Source organism: Halichoerus grypus, chromosome 5 (genome assembly GCF_964656455.1).
Source record: "Halichoerus grypus chromosome 5, mHalGry1.hap1.1, whole genome shotgun sequence".
In the NCBI taxonomy this organism is placed as follows: Eukaryota; Metazoa; Chordata; class Mammalia; order Carnivora; family Phocidae; genus Halichoerus; species Halichoerus grypus.
This window is the reverse complement of record NC_135716.1, coordinates 37240673-37267984: the sequence shown is the minus strand read 5'-3', so window position 1 is coordinate 37267984 and position 27312 is coordinate 37240673. Positions and strand designations below refer to the sequence as shown.

The window sequence follows — 27312 nt, the reverse complement described above, 5'->3', positions numbered from 1 at the left end:
AGACAGAGTGGTGGGCAGCAAAGCAAGGTTTATTGAGCGATAGCAAAGTGATAGTACAAAGCTCCCGAAGGGGGAGGGGACCCGAGAGGGTTGCCCCCTTTCCATTTATTTTGTATTCAGATGGAAAGTGTTTAAAAAAAACTTCTGTTAAATTGTCTTCTTTTGCGAAAGCCATATTTAAGAATTTTTTTATGTTATCAAGCAGTTTATTTAGATACCAACTCAAGAAAGGAAGAATTTGTGGTTTAAACTACTTGTTATTTTTAAATGCTGTTTGAGAGTGCAAATTATAAGAATTGTTTGGCTATTTATATAGATTTTTTAGAGCTAAGAAATTAGTCTAGCTAATCAAATTTAGTAACATAAATTGTATATATTCAACTAAAAAAACCTTTCCTAATTCTTGAATGGTGGTTGATACTTTCCTTTTCTTTAAAATAAAAATAGGATGACCATGAAAGCTGTGGTTCTAATTCTACCAACCGAAGTACTACTGAGAACACGAAATCATCAGTAAAACCCCGAAGAACAATTCAGCAGGCTGCTCCCACAGATCCTGATTTACCACCAGGTAATTTCTAATGAGCTTGGTAAAGCCAAAATTTCACTTGTTATTAATCGTTGTTGTAGCCTGTTGTAGAATGTACACTTTCAATATTTAGTGTCATAGAATACTTAGACTATATGTGTATGTGCATTTGCTCATGACATAAGAACAGATTGAGTCCAGAGCCCTCAAACATGTCTTTCATTGAAATTTTGATGCTCTTTTGCTGCAGGTCTGTTTCTTAAGTTTCTTTCTTACATTCCGTCCAAACAAAGACTTGGCTCTGCTTTCTCAGTCACTCACTCTCACTTTCCTGCCTTACCTAACTGGAGGACTAGTATCTTCTTTGTTCCCCTTGCTTCTTTTTTTTGGGGGGGGGGGGTTCCTTTTTTTAAATTTTAAGTTCAATTAATTAACAATATAGTGTATTATTAGTTTCAGAGGTAGAGTTCAGTGATTCATCAGTTGCATACAACACCCAGTGCTCATTTCATCATGTGCCCTCCTTCATGCCCACCACCCAGTTACCCCATCCGCCCCCCCCACCTCCCCTCCAGCAAGCCTCAGTTTCTTTCCTATGCTTAAGAGGTCTCTTATGGTTTGTCTCCCTCTCCGGTTTCATCTTGTTTTATTCTTCCCAAGTAGAAAGACACTAGATTGTTCTGAGTTTCAGGAAACTATAGAATTCACCAACAGGATCACAGAATTTTGTAACCATCTCTTTCATTTCCTGAAATTTTTATTTACCTGGAATAGTAGTGGCTTACAAACAACAGTTCTTTAGTAATTATTTAATGAAGAAGAATAACGTGATCATGATGTGTCAGCTCTGTGGCCAGAGTGCATTGCTGACTATTTACTGTTAGGAGTTGTTTCTATCAGTCACTTCTCTTTTGATTTTATTCATCAGTCATTTCTTTTTCTCAGAGGTATAGTTGACATTGGTACATATTTGTTTTCTGTGCCAAAAAGTTTGTAGGCTTTCTGTTGGTTTTAACCTAGTTAATTTTTGACAGACTCCTGGTACCATCTACTAAGAGGCTAGAGTTAGATACAGCATTTCATAACCATCCTCCCTCAGATATGTTCTAAGTTACATTTGAGTTGAACATTTTAAACTAACATTGTAGTGATGTTATTGCTGATGCTTTATATTCTTCTGAACTTAACAAGTCTTGGTAATCCCTTTGGCTTTAAATAGATTAATTGCTATAGCTGGAGAAGGTGCCAGAAGAAGATATTTTACTTCTGAATATTTCTAATTCTCCTTAGAGTGGTGTGATTGTTCCAGAACTTTTCTTACTACTACTTACTACTTTTTCTTACTACTTCTTAGGAAAAATCCTTGGTGAATTAAAGTGTAAATTAAACTGTAGCTTATTCTTATTTATTAAATGGGCAACCCCTTTACCTCTCCAAATTACTGACTGTATATCCCCTCAAAATTTCCTATACCAGCTATTGTATTGAATTCTCTCCATCAATATCCTGGCAAAGAATAATCAGTTTTAGGTTTAACTGTTGAGTTTTGTAACATTTCTTTTTCTTTTAAGAAAGAACTTGTTTAAGATAAATTTAAAGCTTTTGTCAGTTGTTGATTTCACAGATAAAAATCTGTTGGCTAACCTGGATGTACTCAAAAGAGGCCCCAGACTTTTAAAAGATTCTTTAAACCCTTTATTAGAATTTACACTGATAATCAGAATTGGGAAAATTGGTCTATTTTTGGGAGCGTAAAGTATAAAACATAAAAACATATAAACATAACTGAAAAAATCCTATTTTTAGAGGGCATGAAACAGAACTGTATTCTTAACTACTTGAGGTAGCATTTGGATTAACATGTGCTTTCCTGCCTTACCTAACAGGAGGACTAGTATCCTCTTTCATGCTGACATAAATCACAGTGAAGGAGTTGATTTAGGAAGTAACTGAACTTGTTGGGCGATTACTGGGAGGCAGAGCAGTTAAAGTTAATCTTGCCAAAGGGGAAAAAAAGGGATAATTTGAGAATCCAGCTGGATAATGGTAAATCATTTTATTTAAAGGTTGACTCATATAGTTATTTGAGGACTCCTTTCTGGCAACCTTATCCTGCCTGGGAACCATATTAAGGTTCTTCCGTGGTAGGGATAATTTCTGGTCTCAAAATTTTCTAGGGCAAAGATATGGCTGTGGTTACAATTTTGGAGTTTGAGCATTTACGTAGATCCAGAGATGCTTTTTGAGAATAGTTTTGGTGTTTCCAATAGTCATTTGTTCTACACCCTTGAAGGATGGGTGGCTCTTGAATATGAAAAGAATATACATCAATATCTAATATCCTCTTTGCACTCTCTTTTCTTGGTATCTAGAACAGTGTTTTTTTTTTTTCTCTTTTTTTTTTATTATGTTATGTTAATCACCATACATTACATCATTAGTTTTTAATGTAGTGTTCCATGATTCATTGTTTGCGTATAACACCCAGTGCTCCATGCAGTACGTGCCCCTCTTTAATACCCATCACCAGGCTAACCCATCCCCCTCACCCCCCTCCCCTCTAGAACCCTCAGTTTGTTTCTCAGGGTCCATAGTCTCGCATGGTTCATCTCCCCCTCCGATTTCCCTCCCCTTCATTTTTCCCTTCCTACCATCTTCTTCTTCTTCTTTTTTTTTTTTTAACATATAATGTATTATTTGTTTCAGAGGTACAGGTCTGTGATTCAACAGTCTTACACAATTCACAGCGCTCACCATAGCACATACCCTTCCCAGTGTCTGTCACCCAGCCACCCCATTACTCCCACCCCCACCACTCCAGCAACCCTCAGTTTGTTTCCTGAGATTAAGAATTCCTCATATCAGTGAGATCATATGATACATGTCTTTCCCTGATTGACTTATTTCGCTCAGCATAATACCCTCCAGTTCTATCCACGTCGTTGCAAATGGCAAGATTTCATTCCTTTTGATGGCTGCATAATATTCCATTGTGTATATATATATATATATATATATATATATATATATATATATGTGTGTGTGTATACACACATATATATATACACACCACATCTTCTTTATCCGTTCATCTGTTGATGGACATCTTGGCTCTTTCCACAGTTTGGCTATTGTGGACATTGCTGCTATAAACATCGGGGTGCACATACCCCTTCAGATCCCTACATTTGTATCTTTGGAGTAAATACCCAGTAGTGCAATTGCTGGGTCATATGGTAGCTCTATTTTCAACTTTTTGAGGAACCTCCATACTGTTTTCCAGAGTGGCTGCACCAGCTTGCGTTCCCACCAACAGTGTAGGAGGGTTCCCCTTTCTCTGCATCCTTGCCAACATCTGTCGTTTCCTGACTTGTTAATTTTAGCCATTCTGACTGGTGTGAGGTGGTATCTCATTGAGGTTTTGATTTGGGTTTCCCTGATGCTGAGCGATGTTGAGCACTTTTTCATGTGTCTGTTGGCCATTTGGATGTCTTCTTTGGAAAAATGTCTGTTCATGTCTTCTGCCCATTTCTTGATTGGATCATTTGTTCTTTGGGTGTTGAGTTTGATAAGTTCTTTATAGATTTTGGATACTAGCCCTTTATCTGAAATGTCATTTGCAAATATCTTCTCCCATTTTGTCGGTTGTCTTTTGGTTGTGTTGACTGTTTCTTTTGCTGTGCAAAAGCATTTTATCTTGATGAAGTCCCAATAGTTCATTTTTGCCCTTGCTTCCCTTGCCTTCTTTCTAAGAAGAAGTTGCTGCGGCTGAGGTTGAAGAGGTTGCTGCCTGTGTTCTCCTTTAGGATTTTGATGGACTCCTGTCTCACATTTAGGTCTTTCAACCATTTTGAGTCTATTTTTGTGTGTGGTGTAAGGAAATGGAACAGTCTTTTATCAAATAATGGATCCTGACAATTAGTGCATTGGAAGAGCAATTTAGTGGGTTATAGCAAGCATTTAAAATATATGGGAAAGAATAGAAAACCTCATAGCATAAAGGCATATAGTAAAGTTATTAGTAAAGAAACTTGTGCATATGTGTGCACTTGTGCTGGGTTATAGTGTAATATTTCTTCCTCGGAGAGAGGGTTCAAAAGAGTTTGAATGTGACTGATTTGAAGTATACATGTTCTCTTTCAGTCAAGTGATCTATAGGCTAGGACCTTTGATTACTGCTAATAACAGTGTTAAATTGTGGGCTTAGCATATCCTGTAAAATATGTTGATAATTCCTACTTAGAAAGTTTAAGGATGTTTTATTTATTTATTCATGCTTTCCTTTGTATTCTCTGCATTTTGTCTCTGTAAAGTGAGACTACTTCTGAGTTAGACAGCTGGGTTATTCAGTTCTGTGCTCTCTGAAGTATACAGCCTTTGGCTTTTATTGAAGGTCATTTTATCCAAAAATGGCTTTAAATTATATTGTCCTTTAATTTACTCAGGGTCTTTTAATTAAATGTTTTTTCTATTATTAAATAGTTAGTAAAAAAAAAAATTCTATTTGTTTGTTAGGAAGCTCAGAGATAAACTTTGTCTTCCATTGCGTGGCTTCCTCTTTCTTGGTTTTGTCATATAATTATCTCTTTCTTTTTCTTTTTACCTTTTTACTCAGAATATATGTGTGTGTGTGTGTGTGTGTGTGTATATATATATATAGTTTAATAGAAATATTTAGGTTATAGATAATAGTTTAATAGAAATATTTAGTTTAATAGAAATATTTAGGATATAGATAAACTTTAAATTTAATAGAAATATTTAGGATATAGATAAACTTTAAAAATCATGTTGCCTGCTGGGTCTGAAGTTATGATTTAGTCATCTTTGATCATCATCTAGTAAAGAGGACAGCAGACCTGTTCTGTGAAGGGCCAGTTATTAAATATTTTAGGATTTGCAAGCCGTATATTTTCTGTTGCAGCTATTCCATTCTTCTGATTTCACATGAAATCAAACATAAATGATAAACTAATGTATTGGCCTGTGTTCCAATAAAAGTTTATTTATAAAAATTGATGCAAAGATCTCATTTTGCCAGCCCCTGATCTAAACAGTGTCTGGCTGATAATAGGCATTTATATGTTTACTACACTGCACAGAAACTGAACTGCACAAAATCACAGTGTTTTCTTCAATAATCAGAGTCCCTTCGTTGAAATGTGAAATAAGAAGCTAATGTCAAGATTTTCTGGTCTAGCAGTCTATCTTTTTTGGGACATGGACCCTTGAAAATCTGTTGAAAAAGTTGTAGACTCACATACGCACATTTGAAACTGCACATAACTTCAGGTATTCACATTCTTGCTGAAGTCCATCTCTAGGCTCCAGCTAAGCCTCTGATCTAGCCCACATTTTGTAGATAAGAAAATGGAAACTCAGATATCTTGGTATACATGAGGAGAGATAGTACTAAGTTAGTAGTCATTCAGTCAAAATTTTTTTCTGCAGAAAATATTGAATATGAAGTGGAAGATATAGTTTGTGGTGTGTGTGTATATTTGAATGTTTGCCATGTTAGGCTGTTAGGGCTTGGTATTCTGAAAAATCTCTTGAAAGGGAGTTTAATAATAATTGGAGAGTATATGAGATAATTTAGGAATATTTGTAATATATCATCTGTTCAAGAACCTAAGCCAAGAATGGCAATGTCTTGTTATAGAAGATAGCATAATCATTTCCTTTCTCTCTGCCTGTGGGGGACCACAAGATTTTAAAGCTATATAATCACTGTTCCTTTCTGGAACATCTAAGAGTAGAGAAGATCTATGGTAAATGAAAAAGAAATGCATTTCACATCTATTTTTTATGCTTTTATTGTTTTAATATCTTCCATTAACATTTTTAGGAAAAACTTTTTTTTTCCTAATAACAGTGACACATTGTGTAAGTTGTGTTAATCCACTGGTTAAGTTCCCAGCAGTTAGCATTAACCTAACAGAAGTGTTTTCTTTATGTACCAGTATAAAGACTGTGTTCTACTAGAAGCCCAGGCTTCTTTTTTTTTAAGTAGGCTCTATGCTCAGCATGGAGCTCAACATGGGGCTCAGACTCATGACCCTGAGATCAAGACCTGAGCTGATATCAAGAGTCAGACACTTAACTGACTAAGCCACCCAGGCGCCCCTAGGCTTCTTTTATTTGGAGGCTCTGCTGTGCCCTATGCCAGACTTAGAATTACTGCTTTCAGCCTTTCCAAGAGGACAGTCAGGAGACCTTTCTACCTCTTAATCCTCCCATGCTCGAAGTGATACATAGTCTGCTCACATTTCACTGAGAAAAACTGTATTGACATTATGTATGGCTTAGAAGTCCTTATCTCAGTAATAATTCTACAATCTGGATGGAAGGGGAAGCACAAGATACTCATGGATAGTCCTTTCTGATATCCAGGTGTTCTTTAATATATTGATATATTGATTCTTTTAAAAGTGGGTTATGCTAAAAACTATTATGTCAATAACCTTCAGGATATCTAATGTTTATATTTTGTTTATTACAGAAAAGGTGAAAATTGGAGAGCTTTTTAAAAAAAATTTTTTTTAACTTATATATAATGTATTATTTGTTTCAGGGGTACAGGTCTGTGATTCATCAGTTTTACACAATTCACAGCGCTCACCATAGCACATACAATCTTCTTAATGTTGTGTAGGTTGGGGGACATTGGAGAAGAGGCTGAAGGGGAGAAGACATTTATACTGGGACTGTAACAAGAAGGGAGAATGGACAAAGAGTACTCTAAACTGAAGGAAGAGTATGAGCAAAGTTCATGAAAGTTCATAGTGTTTTATCTGGCCCTGTGGGCATAGATGTATATGTCTGGAGGAATGGGGTTTATGGGTGGGCGAGAGTTGGATAATGATAGGAATTTCTGGAAAGTTTGATTAGGAATTTCTGGAAAGCTTGATTAGTAACAGGCAGCTGTTTTAGAGCCATCCAGTATGACATCTTGTAGGTTCTTACCCCAGAGTGACCTTGCATTTTCAGATCCTTAGGGAATAGACCTGGATTACTGTTATGTCATCTGAACAGATATACTCTCAGGGACTATCTAAATATTTAGTGGTGAGAGCTAGTAGATCTGCTGTTTGACACTCTCCTATAGCTTACTTAGAACTAAGTTATTATGGAGGATTGGGGAGACAGTGTATCATTTTTTCCATTGGTTAGTTTCTGTTACTTTGGTATTGCATTTTTAATAAGGAAATGTAGTCTATGGGGGTAGTTCTTTTTAGATATTTTATTCTTTAATATTCTTTGGTGAATTGGCTTATTCATCTCAATTTGTATGCTACTTTTATAATGAGAAACTGAGGGAAAATACTAAAAAATAGATTAAAAAATCCATTAGCAGTGTTTTGTTGGTTAAAATACATTTACAGTATTATGTTTCTGTTACTTTGCACTAAATATTTTCTCCAGTTCTATCTTCGAAAGTTTATTTTTTTCTTTTGAAGGTAATAAAAAGTCATGAACTCTTAAGAGGTTTTTATGAATTCCTTATTGATGACATATTTTTCAGAAATAGGAAAACCAATATTAGTCATGCTTCTTGACTTCTTAGAAACAGGATGTTTATTTTTATTTTTATTTTTAACATCTGTGTTGAGTAGTAATAGCATGGGGGAATATACATTCCAAGATTGAAACTTTTGATTTTTAAAATTTCTTTTCGAAGCTTAATTTGTTAAGCATTTTAGTGTCTACTCTCATAAGAGTATTTATTACCTTAAATTTATTGATATTTTGTATGTTAATTCTTTGAATATGATAATTGGCACTCTAAAAGCTGCTAATAGTTTCCACATAGGAGAAAAAATTGAAATTAGTTGTTTTACATTTCTTTCCTATTTATATCCTTTGGGAATGAATGAGGGAGTTGGTTTTTGCAACGGTGTTATGGTTGAATTGATTTAAATAGGCTTTCTCTCAGCAGGTTTTAGTGTAGGTGTTAACAGTGACAGTTGCTGACAGAAGTTGATTCTGTTTTGCCCAGTTAAGTTCTGAATATAAGTAGGATAGTTCATGAAATAGTTAACATTTTAATTAGTTTTTAAATAAGTTTTATAGTCGGAAGTGCATTTGAATCAAGTGAAGTCTTTCATATGTTTCTCCTGTGTTTTCTTAAAATGCTGTTTGTTTTTTATTTATAATTTCAATTAAATTCCTTACTAATGTATCTGTATACACATTTATTGTGTGAGAAGCTTCTGAGAATGTGGAGTATCCCATAGTAGCATAAAATTAAAAGAAAATTTTGGAGATTTTAGGCAAGCTAGGGCAAAAAGGAATGTTCACTAGTTCTGTTTTTTTTTTTTAAAACTGCTATTTCTTTATTGTTCTTATTTCCCTGTGTTTGCATTATGCTTTTTCTCCATTCTTCCATACTTTTCTTTTTTCTTTCTTTTCATTGTGTTCTTTGTCTCTGTCTCTAAATTGTGTCTACATTTTCTTCCTCATCCTTGTTCTCTCCTCTACCCTCCTTCAATATTACTTATTAGTAAGTGGAAATACTTGAATCCATTATGATGGTCATGTTTCTCCTACCTTTCTTCCTCCCAGCCTAACTTTTGAATACTTTTATGGCTATTTAAAGTAGGAAGAGAAGATGGCTCAAAAAGAAACTCTTAAAGAAGCAACTCTTCTAATATGTTGTGTAATCAGCATTTAGTAACATTGTTTCATTTGGGAAAGTGTTTCTAAAATAGGCAGAAACCAGACAAAGTACTGAATATAGGATTATCACTGACTGGGATCTAGTATTATGTTAGTCTCTGATTTCTCTTAGTACATGAACACTTCCTTATATAGAACTTCTTGGTAATGGTTTTTGGGGGTGGATCTGCTACTTATTGGCTGTGTCAGTATTGCAAGCCTGTCCACCTGACTGTTTCTTCTTTGCAAAATATGCTAAATGATACCCACCTATCATATACATTAAGTTCAATAACATTTTAAGAATAATTGTTTATTGACGGACTTATGGCTAATTGAATCCTTTTTTTTTCTATTTTATAGGTTATGTGCAGAGTCTGATTAGACGAGTAGTAAATAATGTAAATATTGTTATAAATAATCTCATACTAAAATATGTTGAAGATGATATTGTTCTTTCAGTCAATATCACTTCTGCAGAGTGCTATACAGTAGGTGAATTATGGGATCGTGCATTCATGGATATTTCTGGTGAGTAAATATTAAGGAAAGTATAGATTTTTCCATTATTGAAATAGTTGTCTTGGTTTCTAAACCTTTTTTGGGCCAACTGGCTCTTCGATAAATTTGATGAGAACTTTATGCTTCAGCCTAGAAAAATGAACATATATAAAATTTAGCATACAGGGGCGCCTGGGTGGCTTAGTTGGTTAAGTGTCTGCCTTTGGCTCAAGTCATGATCTTGGAGTCCCGGGATTGAGTCCCGCATTGGGCTCCCTGCTCAGTGGGGAGTCTCCTTCTCCCTCTGATCCTCACTCTGCTCTTGTGCTCTCTCTCTCTCAAATAAATAAATCTTAAAAAAATTTAGCATACAACTATAGGTTTAATAGACCCCCAAATTAAGAAATCCCAGACTCCATTTTTAATATTTTTAATTTTTATTCTTTCTTACCTACCACATGTTTCAAATGTATTATATAACATTTTACAGTGCAGTGGGTTTGTAGTAATAAAAATAGTTCAAATTTTTGACATATTTGAAGGAGGAAATGGAACATGTTGCTTTTGTATTGCTCGGTAATGGCAAAACAATGTATCTGACTGATTTGTTTTTGGTTTGTATATTCCAGAGTGTATTTGGGACTTTTGGATAATCCTAAAGCCTCTTTTGACTGTTACATGCTGTAATCTTCTTCTGCTTACATTAAAAGAACTATTAAGTAATATAATTTTAGTAACTACCATTTATTTATTTTATTATGTTTTACATGGTAGGCACTGTGCTAAGCATTGAAAATACAGCTGTGAAAGAGACACTGCTTCTTTTGTCAGAAGAGATATTAATAAATCATAATATTTGATAAATATTCTGATAGGGTAAGGAGTGGATATTTTTTGAAAATATAGTGAGGAGGGGCACCTGGGTGGCTCAGTCGGTTAAGCGTCTGCCTTTGGCTCAGGTCATGATCCCAGGATGCTTAGATCGAGCCCCCGCATCGGGCTCACTGCTCAGCAGGGTTTCTGCTTCTCCCTCTCCTGCTCCCCCGCTTGTGCTCTCTGTCAAATAAATAAATAAAATCTTAAAAAAAAAAAAAAAGAAAATATAGTGAGGAGACTATTGTGAGCACCTTTTATCTGTGACTTGCCAGGGTATGTATTTGTTAACAGTGTTGGCACTAAAATTAGACAACCTGAGTTTGGATCCTGGCTGTCTCACTTAGTAGAGCTATATGACCTTAGGTGACTTACTTGACCAGTTCTTAGTTTCTGCATTTGTAAAATGGGGGTAAAATAGGAGCTTCCTTATAGAGTTATTTTATTAAATACATTAATGCACTGAAAGCACTTATAAAAGTGTCTTGTACATAGTGCTCAGAAAATGAGCTGTTAAAATTTTTTACATTTATTTTCTCAAATTCTCATAACTCCATAAAGTGATATTCTTTCTCATTCATTTACTTATATGTTCACTTACTCATCTTAAGTCCGACTTAAAAGGAAAGCAAAAGGAAATTTAGTCTCAAGGTTACTTAGCTTGCCTGGTTTAGGCGTACAACTAGGAACTCGCAGAATTTGATACAGTCTCATTTGTGTGTGTTCTCCAAGCTTCAGTCTTTACTTCTTGTTTTTTTTTTAAGTAGGCTCCACACCCAACGTGGGGCTCGAACTCATGGCCCTGAGATTAAGAGTCAGTATGCTTTACTGACTGAGCCTGCCCTGGTGCCGCTTAGTCATTATATTTTAAAATGAAGAATAGTTTTGATCTCACAGTTTTGTTGTGAGGCATTAATCAGTGCACATGCAAAGTCCCAAGCATTGTTCCTGAGACATTGTTGATGCCTCCCTATCATCCTCTTTGGGAAAAATATTCCATACAAAGGCCACAAGGAAACATTAAGGACAATGGAAAACAAGCAGAACTGGATAATGCAGGATTGAATGTGTTGACATTTTATGGGAAGAAGTTTCATTTATAGTTTTAAAATACAAGGAATGTAAATATTACTTTGGGACATTATAGTGAATTAGAGTCTTGGGTTGGGAGTTAGGGCATCTTGGTTTCAGTCTTCCTTCCACCACTAACTTAGTATAACCGTGGGTGAGTCATTTGTAAAATGTGAATTATCATTACTACCAGTGTGCTAATGTATTTAAGAAAATCAAGTATCCCCATGTTCATATGAGGGTGGTGATAAAAACAGCAAAAATGGTATCTTTCACTTGTTGAGTTCTTGTTAACTGCTGAGCCTGGTGCTGTGCTTTTTTTACATTATCTGGTTTTAATCCTTTACCTTCTGAGATGGTTACTATTATTTTCCCTTTTATTTTTAATGCAACATTTGATACTTATAAAGATTTAGGTCACATATTTTGTTATAAAACAGTGTAAGGAGCACCTCTTCTCTAAGTATCTATAACATACACAGTAGTTTACCCCCACCAGTGTGTTTTTCCTATCTCATCCCCTTCCTCCTAGAGTTAACTGCTGTATTAAATTTTATCATTTAATTGCTTGAAAAGACTTGTGCTATAAAAAGGAATGAAGTGCTGATATATGCTACAACATGGATGAACCTTGAAAACATTCTAAGTGAAAAAAGCCAGACAGAGAAGTTGTATATTGTAGGATTCCACTTATATGAACTGCACAGAATAGCCAAATCTATATAGACAGAACGTAGATTAGGATTGGGGAGTAGGGAGGGCAATGAGGGGATTGAGGGATGATAGCTCAAGGGTACAGAGTTTCTTTTCTGATGTATTGAAAAAGTTTTGAAATTGATTGTGCTGATTGATGCATAATATTGTCAGTATACCAAGTGCCACTCTGTTGTACCCTTTAAATTGTTAATTTTTTAAAAAGATTTTATTAATTGGGGGGGGGGAGAACGAGCAGGGGGAGGGGCAGAAGGAAAAGCAGACTCCCCGCAGGGCAGGACCCTGGGATCACCATCTGAGACGAAGGCAGACGCTCAACCGACTGAGTTACCCAGGCGCCCCTAAGTTGCTAATTTTATGTTATGTGAATTTTATCTCAATCAAAAAGTATCAGATGTGATTATACATAAATAATATATTACATGTATTTTTGAGCTTTGTAAAGATAGTATGCTCTGTGTTGGGAATTTGAGGCTTGAGTAAAACAGGTTCCTGTTTTCAATCAATGTCATGCTTTTAATATTTTTCCATATTGTTGCATGTAGTTATAGATCACTTATTTTTACTTGTGAATAATATTCTGCTGTTTAAGTATGCCAGAACTTAATTGTTCTGATGATGGGCATTTGGGATGTTTCCCAATTTTTGCTATTACAAACAGTGCTATTAGGAATCTTTGTACATACCTTTTGATGCATATGTGTAAGCATTTCTTAAGGACATACACTTAGTGGGTTTATTAGATGGGAGGAGAGCAAATGTTCACGTTTTCAAAATAATGCCAGATCATTTTCCAGAGTGCTCCAGAGTTGGATAGACATAATTATTATCCCCATTTTACAGATTAAATTGCAGCACATTATTTAAAGTATGTACCAGAACTAGAATTCATTTTGTAAGTTTTTAAAAGGTAGTTGTTATATTTAGTGTTTAAGAAAAATATTTTCAAAGCTTTAATAATTTCCTTTGTCAGTGAATAATAATTTTCTAGAATACCCTCAAAATATAGACCACTATTTTATTACAGCATAATAGATAAAAACATGAATTCTCAAGTGAGGTTGCCAGAGTTTGAATGATCGGTCTGTCCTTTATAAACTAACATTAAACTATTTCCCCTTACTGTGTCTCAGTTTTCACATCTTTTAAACAGAGGGATGTAAATATTAAAAGATAGCAGAGGGAAAAGACTTAGTGTATTATCTGATAACAAACATTCAGTAAATTATTATCAAAAAGAGAGGGAAGGAAGTATCTAGAGGGTTTCTTTCATTTCTAGTTCTGTTATTACATACGTGTACACAAGGAAATATATCAGTAAATCATTTATTTATATACTATATAAATTGTAGTAGATTTGGGCCTAATAGTTACCTAGGAATTGCTTATTAGTTAGGAATAAAACTTCTCATTTGCTAAAGGTTTCATTTTCTAGTTTGATACTTTATCAGCAGTTGTTTCATTTTTATTCCCTTGGAAACAAACTGTTATACTCTTACTGGTAACGTGGTAGTTTCTTCATCAATTGCTTAGAGCAGTGATGTCCACTAGAATTTTCTGTGATGATGAAAATGTTTTATATTTTTACAGTCTAGTACTGTAGCTACTAGCCACATGTGGCTATTGAGGACTTGAAATGTCGCTAATGTAACCAAGGAACTGAAATTTAATTTTTATATAATTTTAACTTATATATAAATTTAAATAGTCACATATCGCTGGTGGCTACCATACTGGAGAGTACAAGTTTAGAGAAACTGTGAGTTTTTTTGTATAAGATATTAAATGAATGACTACTGCTCAGAATGTTATTTTTAATGTGGTTTCTCAAGAATTATATTTAAGTTATTTGGTATCTCATTGCAGATAGCAAAATGTAGCAAAAGTTTTTATAAATTTTGTCTTAAATTTGTAGTTAGATACCAAGCAAATTAGGGACAAGCTATTTCATTTCTTTGTCCTTTATTTGATTCTTCATACTTGCAGTGGGATTTTTGTGCCTATTTCATAAGGTTGTTGGAGGATTTAAATAATAAATGAGAAATTCTTTGCATGGATTCTGGCATCATGTATTAAATGCTCTATTAATCTTACTATTTGTACTAATAAAAAATGGTTGCTTTTTTCTCTAACTTTCCTTTTTACTTAAAATGGTTTTTCTTTTTTTTTTTTTTTTAGCAACTGACCTGGTGCTGAGAAAGGTTATCAATTTTTCTGACTGTACAGTTTGTCTTGATAAACGAAATGCTAGTGGTAAAATAGAATTTTACCAGGATCCTTTATTGTATAAATGTTCCTTCAGAACTCGTCTGCATTTCACATATGATAACCTAAATTCCAAGATGCCATCTGTTATTAAAGTAGGTGTTTCTTTTTCTAGTAGTTGAGTTGCATGTCTCCATTTTGTTTATTGGTTCTTGCAGGTGCTACTAAAGAAGAAATTAACCTCATAAAAATATATACCATTAGTTTTTGTAAGAGTTTTATTTCTATTTATAATTTTAGGTTTTATTGTTTATTATATTTTAAATCTTTCTGCATTGTGTGTTGTAGTAGAGAGATTTTGGGGACTTTTTTTTCTCCCTGTGACTGTAGTTTCCTTTATAGTTTGTCCAGCTGTTTCTTCTTGTTTTTTTCTTTTAAATGGATAGAGGAAATCCTATAAAAAGTGTAATTATACCCATAGTGGACTGAATATCAATGTATATTTCAATCCTTATAATTTATTTAACATGATCTGATAACTGTAGTTATTGTCCCTCTTTCTTAGATAACTTTATAAGGCTTAATATGCTGACCTGATATCTTTGTTTATTGGTTCAGGAAATTTTAGCTTTTGATCTATGGATTCAGAATGTAATTAAAATCTTAGCATGTAGGAATTTTTTAGGTAATGTGAAAGCTTTTACTCCCAAGATAGTGGAACATATTTTCAACGTGTATAGTTAGTCTCTTAATGTAAATCTTGTGTTCTTTCCTTGTATAACAGTTTTCTAAACCTCTATCCATATATTAGTTTTTGAAAAAGAATTCACACAGTAGCTTGTGATCTTGTTAATAACTAAGTTTTAATGTGGAATGAATATTTATTGTTGAGTATCATGCCTTTGAATACTAAAGTGCTATAATGGAAAAGCTGCCCCTGAGTCTGAACACGGGTATTGACTACTGTGCCTAGTTGTACATAGATATATAACTTATTTTTTAATACTGTCTTTTTAAAAAGCATGTAACCCTTTCTCTTTTATGTAGCTTTACTGTATATTTATTCATGAAATCCACCTGTTTTTCTTTGGTAGTACTTCAGTCATCAGGGTTCTAGTTTTCTTCCCATTGTATACAATGCACATCAATTTATTGAAATTCTGTTACTCTTTCCTTCTGTTTTTGAATTAGCTTCTTTGCCAAAGATAAGCATAGAAAAATATTAATTCAATGGTATTGATGCCTCTGTCTCAGGATAATGGGCTTACTTTCCTTCTTTCACCTTGAACCTGCTAGAAACATTAGGGAACGTTAAGGGTAAATTCAAGATACATTTTGACAGCAAGTAATGGATGCGTGTATGCCTTGCAGTATAAAATAAACTTATTGATCATTAGTACAAATGTAATTATACATTCTAGAATGTGGCTAAATTAGAGGAAAGTAAAAGTAAATGAATTTGAGGGAAACTTAGTGTTAGCATTTAAGTTTGTATTCTCAAAATTGATAAGCCATGATGTATCATCCTAAAAAGCATCTTAATATTAAGTAAGTTTGTTGACATGGGGTTTTTGACCCTGGTAATCACCAAATATGAGGTACCATTATGTTCAACTGAAATAAAATTGAATTTTTTTATTAATACCATTGTGGTGTAAGATTTGCTATTTTGAGTTAGACCTATCATTCTTCTAACTCCTAGTCCTAGGAAGTATATATTAAAAGCACGTGGTTAACCTCATTGATCACCTCAAAGAGAGGGGATTTCCCAGAATATTCCAGATACTGTAATTATTCATTTAAGTCTCTCCCATATATTTAAGTGGTTTTTGAATTTATCTGTATTTTGGGTTGGCTTTTTATAATTTTCTATCTGTTGGAACGAATATGTCCTAGGGTTTGTGTCATCTGAGATATAGACTATATGGGTACATAAGTAACATTTCCCCTATTTTTGAAAATTTACTTTTTAAAAAAGTTTTTTAGAGATATGAAAGTCTGACCTAAATCTTTGACCACTTTTCTGATTAATTCCTTTGGAAAGATTTTGGTAATTGCAAATATCTTAATAATGGGCTTAAATTTTTTTAAGGCCTGTGTTCTTTATTGCAAAATTGTTTCCAGAAAAATTTAACCAGTGTATGTGTTCATGAGCATTAAGGAGGGTTCCTATCCTTAAATATGATCATGTTAAAAAAATTGACAACTTGTTAAAATATATTTTAATTAACATTTGTTAGTGAAGTTAGATTTTTTAAAATATGTTCACTGGCCATTTGTTCTTTGAAAAATCCATTGAGGTTCTTTGTCCATTTTTCTATTAGGGATTAATCTTACTGATTTTAAAGATACTTTAATCTGTCTACCATATATAAAATATATAAAATATCATATATTTTAAATGTGTATGTTTGTGTATATTAGATGTACATATAATATATGTATATAAAAGGTTTATTCTTTGTCTGTTACTGGTTCAGCTAAGATGGCCTTTTACTGGTGCTATTGGTCCATACAATATTTTAAAAGGATGTGGTAGAGAAAAACCAAATTAAGAAGAGTTCGGCAGGCCTGCACTGCACACTCTCCACTCCTCCTACCAACCTTTTTCTTACCTTTTCTTGGTCTGTTCAGTGTATGATTTTTAAGTCAGTTTTAAGAAACCTGTATTCATAATTAAATATAGCCTTTTGCAACTTTCTTCCCCTTCAAATACAAATTTTTGTGCCTCTAACCCTAAAAATACGATGACTACTATTACTTTTTCATGTTTCATAAACCCTCAAATACCTTCCAAGAGACTTGGAAGTCAAAATAAACCTTCCGAGAGACTTGACTTTATGGCTTTATTCGTTTTATTCCATGTTTATATAACAGCAGGGAACATTACACTGAGACTATGTTTATATTCCATTAATGTTTTTCTATAAGGATAACTTTGATTGACTGCTGTATATCCTATTTGTTAGTAATTAACCTTGTTTCTTTCTTATACCTGGTTCATTTTACAAATTTTATGTCCTATTTAAATCTCTTAAAACTTGTTTGGAAAACTTTTCTGAACATGTATGTCACTTGGTTTTCCATATTTGACAAAATTTTATTATGTTCATACTTCCGTAGTTGTAATGTTACTAATTTTCTCACTTAGGCTTTTAGAATGTGTATGTCTTCTTTTTGGTTAATAAAGCTGGAAAGGGTGATTGAGGTTTTACTAAAATGACATTATGAAACTTTTATTCTTGGTGTGACAGAAATCTCTGATTGTGGGGGGAGTGCTATCAAATTCTTCATATGAACAATGGAGTCGATATTTTGGTTCCATAACTTTATTTCTGGAAAAGTCTAGTGTGACTGTATCTTCTCATCATCATTTCTATTTATACTTATATAATTTGGCTTAGTACAGTTTCTATCTAAAGTTGATTGGTCATTATAGCAAATTTAATTCCTAAGATATTAGAGTAAATTATTTTGGCTTACATATTGGAAATGTTTGGGACATTACTTTTCTCTTATGGTATTCTCTATTTTAGGACTTTTAACATTTATCTATTTATGTTAAAAGGTACTTCCTTTGAACAATGCTTTTGTTGATGTGTTTATTTTTTCAAATACAGATTCATACTTTAGTAGAGAGTTTGAAACTTTCTATCACAGATCAACAACTGCCTATGTTTATCCGTATAATGCAACTTGGGATTGCTCTTTACTATGGGGAAATAGGCAATTTTAAAGATGGAGAAACGGAAGATCCTACCTGTCACAATAAAGATATGTTAGGAAACATTACAGGTAAATATAATAAAAACTTTATTTTTGAGCTATTGTTTGTATAGTGTTTTCACCATTGTGAAACTTTAAAAAATAAAACATTAGATTGAATTTTGCAGTGTTCTAACATGATGGGATGATTTTATTTTGATGGTTTGACACTACTTGATTTTTTTTTTCTTTACATGCTGGATATTACTGTGATTTTTCTTTTTACATTCTAAAAATAACTTTAATATTTTTAATAGATATAAATGTTGAGAATGTACGTTATATAAAAGTTAAGGTAATGCACCATCAATATTTCCTAATAAATTGTGGTATTAGTAATTTTTTACAAAGGCTTACCAAGAGTTACAGCGGAGTTAGATATACTTAATTATTATATGTAATTATGTGTAACAATTATAGTTACACTTAATTAACTATGTGCTTCATTGGAGGATACCTAGTTAATTAGAGCATTATTAATGGGCTATATATTTCATTGAAGGATGCTAGTGGGTTAAACCTCAGTTATTCAGTTCATTATACTTTTACTAAAGTCTACTGAATGTACTGAACATTGGTAATGTAGGAAAACACAGAGATAAAAAGATGTGTTCTCTTCCCTTAAAACCACAGTGAGACATCACTTCAAGGCCACTGGCATGACTATAATCAAAAGACACATAATGACAAGTGTTGGCAAGATTGTAGAGAATTGTAACCTTTATGTTGATTGTGGGAATGTAAAATGGTATGGCTGTTTTGTAAAACAATCTAGTTCCTTAAAAAATTGAACACGGAATTACCATATGACCCAGCAATTCCACTCCTAGGTATATATGCAAAATAATTGATAACGTATGTCCATAAAAACTCACATGTGAATATTAAATGGCAGCATTGTTCATTATAACCAAAAAGTGAAACAACCCAAATGTTAATCACCTGATGAATGGATAAATGATTGTGATATATCCATACTCTAGTATTATTCAGTCATACAAAAGAATGAAAAACTGATACATGCTACAACATGATGAACTTTGAAAATATCTTAAGTGAAAGCAGCCAGTCAGAAAGGAACACCTAGTTGATTCCATTTATATGACACGTCCCTAATAGCCAATTCAATAGAAGTAGAAAGTAGATTAGCAACAAGGGCCTGGGGGCGGGGGGAGGGAAGGAAATGGGGATTGACTGCTAATGGGTAGAGGTGTTTTTTTTAGAGTGATGAAAATGTTCCAAAATTGGATAGTGATGATGGTTGCACAACTTTGTGATTATACTAAAAACACTGAATTTTGTACACTTCTAAAGGTGAAATTTTGTATTTATAGCTTATGAAAAACTGTTATCACCTTAAAAGCTTAGGGAATAACATTAATAAGTATATGTACGTATAAAATATACCTTTATTTCACACTGGACAGTGAATTCCTGTTAGACAATGAAGTCCTGAAACAGGAATACTATCTAACATCTAGAACAAAACCTAGCACCAGAAGGTGCTCACTTTTTTCCCAACATGCTATTATGACAAATTTCAAATATATAGAAAAGTAGAAAGCGTAGATTATATAATGTTTTGTTAAATTTGCTTTATCATATAGCTGTTCATCTAACTTCTCTCTTCATCAGTTCAACCAGTGCTTCTGATGGCTTTCAGAGAGGGTTAGACATCCATACATTTCACCCCTAGACTTCAGCAGCATATTGTTACTAGAGTTTATATTTAGTAATGGTTCCTTTTATTTTTTTGAGGGTATAATTTACAAAGTGAAATGCATAAATCTTAAGTATACTATTCAAGTTTTGAGAAATGCGTATACCTGTGTGATGTACAGCACCATCAAGATACAGATTTATCAGTATCTCCAAAAACTTCTCTTTTGCCCCTTTCTAATCATTCCCACATCCCCCACTTCCACTCAGGAAAACACTGTTCTGAATTTAAAAAAAAAGTTCTGTTGATTTTAGAATTTCATATAGATCAAGTCATATAGTATGAACTCTTATGAAAGGATTCTTTCATTAAACATAATATTCTTTTTTACTTTTATTTTTACTTAAAACTTTATTTTTTTGAGCGGTTTTAGGTTCACAGCAAAATTGAATAGTAGGTACAGAGATTTCCCATATACTCCCTGCCCTAACATATATACTACGATTGTTGCAACTACATTGATACATCATTGTATCAGTAGTTTACATTATGGTTCATTCTTGGTATTTGACATTCAGTGGGTTTCGGCAAATGTATAATGACGTATGTCTATCATTGTGGTTTCATACAGAGTATGTTCACTGCCCTGAAGGTATAATATTTTGGGGATTCATCTGTGTTGTTGCATATATCAGTCGTTCTTTCCTTTTTATTTCTAGGTACATTGTATGAATATACCATAGTTTATTTTAGCCATGTTCCTGTTGATGGATATTTGTGTTGTTTCCAGTTTTGGCTATTATAAATAAAGCTGTCCTGGACATTCTTCTACAAGTCTCTTGTAGACCTGTGCTGTACTTTCTCTTGGGTAGAATTGTGGCATTGTATGTTGAGGTTGTGCCAGGTGTGTTGTTTTACATCCCCCACAACATTGTAGGAGAGTTCCAGTTGTTCCACATCTTTGACAGCATTTGGTGTTATCTGTCTTTTTTTTACTTTTTGCCATTCTGATGGATGTGTTGTGGTATCTCATTGTGGTTTTAATTTGCATTTCATTGATGAGCAGTTATTTTGAAGCTTTTCATGTGGTTATTGACCATTAATATCTTTACCTTTGTGAAGAGTATGTTAAATATTGGCCTATTTTTAAACCTTTGTTGGGTTTCATTACTGATTCATAATTTTTTAATATATTCTGAATTCAAGTCCTTTGTCATAAACATGTTTTGGGAATATTTTTTGCCGGCTTGTGACTTGACTAATTCATTTTTTAATAGGTGTCTCGAGCAGAGTTTTAAATTTTGATTAAATGTAGATTTCAGATTTTTCCTTTATAACTGTTCTGTCCTCTAAGAAGTGACAGGTTTTTCTTCTATGTTAAAAAAGGGAGAAGGCAACTCTTTTTGCTTGCAGAGTAGTCAGAATTAGTTTTCTCATCTGTCTAAAGCAGAGATCCTTTTATTGTGGGTGCTGTGGATTCCTTTGACACTCTGGTCAAGCCTGTGAATCTCTTCTCAGAAGGTTTTAAGCATCTTGATTATGATATGCCATGGTATCCTTTCTTTATGTTACTTGTGTTCCAAATACATTAAGGTTTTTAGGTCTGTGGGTTTATAGTTTTCATATATATTTAGAAAATTTGTGGGCATTATTTCTTGAACTGTTTTTCAGTTCTTCTCTCTCCTTTGGAGACTAATTACATGTATATTAGGCTTCTTGAAGTTCAGCAGAGCTCTCTGATGCTCTTGTTCATTTTTGTTCTTTTCCTTTTTCTTTTGTTTGATTGTTGAGAGTTTCTATTTCTGTTCTTGCTCACTAATATTCTGTATCTAATCTATTAATCACAGCTAGTTTATATTTCATCTCAGATACTGTATTTTTCATCTCTAGAAGTTGTTTGGATTGTTAAAAAGATACCTTATTTCTCCTTGTTTATGTTTTCTTAAATACCTCATTTATATAGACTTTTTTCTTTTAATTTTCTTAAAAATTAAAATAATTTTTGGGACTCCTGGGTGGTTCAGTCGTTAAGTGTCTGCCTTCGGCTCAGGTCATGGTCCCAGGGTCCTGGGACCGAGCCCCGCATCGGGCCTCCCTGCTCGGCGGGGAGCCTGCTTCTCCCTCTCCCACTCCCCCTGCTTGTGTTCCCTCTCTCGCTGTCTCTCTCTCTGTAAAAATAAATAAATAAATAAAATAAATAAAAATAAAATAATTTTTAATTTGATGCCAGACATTGTGAATTTTATCTTGTTGGATGCTGGATATATTTGTATACGGCAAAAAGTTAAGTTACTTGGAAATAATTTAATTCACTTGTCTTGCTTTACATGTTTTTTAGTTGAGATTAGAGCCACCATTAGCTTAAGGCCAATTTTGTCTCACTACTGACATTTAGCCTTTTGAATACTTTCTTGATGCCTGATGAATTAAAGGTTTTTTCTTTCTTTCTGCTGAGATCACAAACTAGTCCCAATTTTGTGTAAGTCTTGGGGGTGGTTTTCTTGGTTTTTTTTTTTTTTTTTTTTTTTTTTTCCCTCTGGTGGTTCTTTTAGTAGCCTCAATAGTTTCCCTGCGTGAAATTGAGTAATAATTAGCAGAGTCCTGGAGTGGGACCCTCTGCAGATATGAGGAGCCCTCTGTGAACAGGTCTTTCTTGTTCAGAGATGAGTGAACACACATTTTGATATTTTGAGATAGCTTCACAAGTGATGTTTGATCTGATTTTTGTAGGTTTTACAGTTGATGGTGATGTAACTGTTATTTGTTACTTATATTTATAATTAAACTATGCAACTGCAGTTTGTTACCTACATTCATAATTAAAAGTGCTACATTTTAAATAATATATATTTTTCCATTGAGATTCATGAAGTTCCTGACTTCTATCAAAGGGCTCCAGATTAAGATGCACTCTTCCGAAGGAAAAGAATATTTTAAGAAATTCTAGCCAGAGTTTTCAAGGCTCTAATTCATTCTTTCTGCAAGGCAGTGAGCAAAGATTTGAAACTTCAGAAGCATCTTTCATCAAAATACCTAATTTTTAATTAATAATAAGTATAAATTACAGTGGCCGGTTTTTAGTGATGTTTCTTTTGTCGCACAAGATCAAGCAGTGTTTTAATGGTTTAGACAACCAAGGTCAAGAGTCCAGCCCTGTGGACTCAACCTGGTCACTGCTTCCTGGGTAGAGGTGGTCTGACTTGTTTTATAACTGAGATGATCATTGATGATGTCCAATTTGAGGTCTTACCTCAGTTGATAACAGGCTTTACTTATTCCCCTATAGAAAGTGATAAAATGTTTATGGTTAAACAGCAAGATATAAGGATTATACAAAATACTTTTTGGATTTGTAATTTTTATAATTTATTTTGAAGTAAAATGGCTAAAGTTTCTTAGTACTGTATGTTAGGTTCTTTAGTTACTACTTACCACGTCTTTTCCTTCCCAGATGAACTAAGGTAAGTGGCCATGTTTCATAAACTATACATATAAGATATTCCAAGAGTCTCTTGTCATAAGGATTCAAAAAGTTATGAGGTTTTTCTAGCCAGAAATCCGGCTCTCAATGAAGATGATATTTAATGGAGTATATGTGTCATAGATTTATCACTGAAGAGTAAATATGCTTGAATCTGCTGGAGACTGCTTGTACCACAAATTTTCTAAAAAGTAATGTTTTTTCTAAATTCCATGATAGGCTTTTTTTGTTTGTATAGTTAGGATAATGTTAATGGACTTTGATGCAGTTTGTCTTTACGAAGGTGGAATGAGTTGGAGTGGTTGGACTCTAAATCCTTTGCCAATTTCTAACCAAGTGAAAGTAATTTGCTGTAATTTTTTCATATGTAGAATAGGAAAGTTACTAATTTATGTTCCTACTAATAAGAATCACCAACACTATTTTTTTTAGCTTCACATAGGAATAATTCTATTATAATATTTACTTTCATCTTTAGGGATAGTTCTTTTTGGGGGTGGTGTATTTTGCCTAGGAGTGCTTGACATTTCTTTATTGGGTACATCAGGAATTAAAGAATTTTTCTTGGATATTTCTGACACTGTGTTTCTGAGAAAAGTCAGTTTTTCAGCACTTAGCCTTATTTTGTGGAGGAAGTTTTTAATTAGTGGAATGCTAAAGAATGAATTTATTCTTTGTATTTAGCAAATACATTTAGAATTATGTTATAAACTACGCCCTATATTGTGGACTATGAAAGGGGATTAGCATAGTACAACATATAGAAACTTGAAAGTAGTGGGGTGCCTGGGTGGCTCAGTCAGTTAAGTGTCTGATTTTGGCTCAGGTCATGATCCCAGGGTCGTGGGATTGAGCTCCGCATCACATCAGGCTCCCTGCTCAGCGAGGAGCCTGCTTCTCCCTCTCCTTCTGCTGCTCCCTCTGCCTGTGTTCTCTTGCGTGTGTGCTCTTTCTCTCTGCCAAGTAAATTAAAAAAATCTTTGAAAAACAAAACACCTTGAAAGTAGTAATGATATATTATGGATTTCAAATAATAACCATTGTATAACTTGTTTATAATTATATGTGGAAAGAAGGATGTGGGAGAAATATTTTTATAGAATTTACATTCCTAATTTTCCTTTTAGTTAAATCCTCTTGATTTATTTAAAATGACTTTATTTTGATAGGTGCCGAGGATGAAACAAGAATAGATATGCAGTATCCTGCTCAGTACAAAGGCCAAGAGCTGTATTCACAGCAAGAGGATGAACAGCCACAGGGATGGGTATCGTGGGCCTGGTCATTTGTGCCTGCAATTGTGAGTTATGATGATGGTGAGGAAGACTTCCTTGGGAATGATCCTACATCAACTACACATCAGCAAAAAGCACAGATTTTGAGGGATCCTATTGTGTCTATAGGATTTTATTGTACAAAGGCAACTGTGACTTTCAAAGTAGGTTTCCTCTTTCTTGCTCTTCATATTTTTTGCAACTTTAATGGATAAATTTTGATTTCTCCAAAGGATCTAGTTTCAAGTTTGTTTTACACTTACATGTAAGATAGTCTAGGAATCTTTACTTCATAAAATTATGTTCCCTCGTGTGACTCTGAATTTTGATCTTTTTCTATCAGTTTCATGGAAAGTTTCTCTTCCCACTGAATCTTTAAATTGGCAAACAAAGATGCCTTTATATTTCCATTTAAAAAAGAATTGCAGGGGCGCCTGGGTGGCTCAGTCGTTAAGCGTCTGCCTTCAGCTCAGGTCATGATCCCAGGGTCCTGGGATCGAGCCCCGCATCGGGCTCCCTGCTCGGCGGGAAGCCTGCTTCTCCCTCTCCCTCTGCCTGCCGCTCTGCCTACTTGTGCTCTCTCTCTGTCAAATAAATAAATAAAATCTTTAAAAAAAAAAAAAAAGAATTGCAGTAAAACCTCTCCCATGAATTCATATATACCTTCAGTTACTGTTTGATCTCTGGCTCTCCTTCGTTACACAATTTCTTTAGAGGGCTGTTTACATAAAATTTCACTCTTTCCTCACCCTTTTACTCTTTGAGATAGTCCTATTTCTTTTCTAGGTCCTCATTTAACTCGGTTTTTCAGCAGTGTTTCATATACTTTGACTACTTTCTCCATTAACAAATACATGTAAAGTATATAGTCAAAAGAGACCATATAATAGATATTTTCCAGTTAAAGAATAGTAAAGTGAGCACTGTAATTTTTTTATATTAAGTTTTTAACTCCAGTTAGTTAATATACAGTGTTATATTAGTTTCAGGTATACAGTATAGTGATTCAGCCCTTCCATACATCACTCAATGCTCATCACAAGTGCCCTCCTTAATCCCCATCACCTATTTCACCCATCTCTCCACCCACCTCCCCTCTGGGAACCATTGGTTTGTTCTCCATAGTTAAACAAACATAGTTAAGTTTGTTCTCTACTGTTTCTTGGTTTGTCTCTTTTCTCCCCCCTTTGCTTGCTTGTTTACTCATAAGTGGCCTAAAATCCACATGAGTGAAATCTCTGACTGGCTTATTTTGCTTAGCATTATACCCTCTAGTTCTGTTCATGTCATTGCAAATGCACGATTTCATACTTTTTAGTGGCTCAATACTCCATTGCATACACACACACACAACCCACATCTTCTTTATTCATCAGTTGATGGGCACTTGAGCTGCTTCCATAATTTGACTATTGTTAAATAATGCTGTAGCAAGCATAGAAGTGCATGTATCCCTTTGAATTAGGAACACCCTTTTATTTTAAGAAATATAAAATTATTAGTACTTCAGCACCCTGTGTGTGTTCTTGGATCATATGTTGTCTTATTTGCCCCTCAGTTATAGCCCAAACTTAATTCCGAGTATTTATTTCTTGGCTTTTTAAAATAGTATTATCACACATGTAATATCTTTGAACAGTATCTAATTCATTCAATAAATACATACTAATACCTTCTATATGCCAGGCTCTGTTTTGTCTTTAAGGATACCCAGTGAACAGATGAGATAAATATCCCTGCCTCTTAAAATATAAATTGTCATTATACGCAAATAAGCTATTTAGTATACTCATTTATGAAAGGGTTCTGTAGAAAAAATAAAGAGGGAAGAGGAATAGTGAATGTGTCCATTAGATAGGAAGGGATTATGCAATTTACAATTGGGTGATCAGGGAAGGCCTTAATGGGAAGGGGATCTTTAAGCAAAGACTCATGAAAGAAAAAGCTTTGTAGATATATAGGAATGAACATTCTAAGAATAGCAAATGGGAAGACCCCAAAAGTTGAAGGAATAGTAAGGAAGCCAGTGGGGCCAGAGCAGAGTGGGCTAAAATGGAAGTAGTATGAAATCAGGTCAGAGAGATGATGGGGTTGGGGAGAGATCCATAAATTGTAAAACTGTGTAGGTCATTTTAGCTTAGGGTCTTTGTTATTAATCCTGAGCGAGATAGGAAGTTTTTGGACAATTTTTAGCATAGTAGTTACAAGACGATTTATGTTTTAAACTGCATCACTCTGGTTGCTGTGTTGAGAATAGATTATAGGGAGCAAAAGCAGAAATAAGATCAGACAGAGATGATAGGAATTTGCAAGCAGAAGATAATGATTGCTGGACTAGGATGAAATGAAAGCAAGGGGAGGTGGTGAAATGTAACTGGATTTTGGATGTGTTTTGAAGGTCAAGAGGACAGAACTTCCTGATAGATTTTATTGTGAGACATAAATGAAGAGTATCCAAGGATGGTTCCTGAGCAACTAGAAGAATTGAGTTTGGGTTTTTTGACATGAGGAGGACTGCGAGAGGATTAGGTTTGAGATAAAATCAGGAGTTTGGTTTTGGACAAGTTTAAGATGCACACTG

At 34.0% G+C, this 27312-nt stretch overlaps 1 protein-coding gene across 2 annotated transcripts in view; it reads left to right on the top strand.

Moving 5' to 3' along the window:
* VPS13B (vacuolar protein sorting 13 homolog B) overlaps window positions 1–27312 on the top strand; it is a 741629-nt gene that overhangs the window by 56517 nt on the left and 657800 nt on the right. For both annotated transcript variants that reach the window (XM_078072177.1, XM_078072178.1), the window contains exons 4-8: window positions 448–571; window positions 9551–9718; window positions 14525–14706; window positions 18172–18346; window positions 24627–24895. In XM_078072177.1, coding sequence (XP_077928303.1) covers window positions 448–571; window positions 9551–9718; window positions 14525–14706; window positions 18172–18346; window positions 24627–24895 — 918 coding nt within the window. The remainder of the gene's footprint in view (window positions 1–447; window positions 572–9550; window positions 9719–14524; window positions 14707–18171; window positions 18347–24626; window positions 24896–27312) is intronic.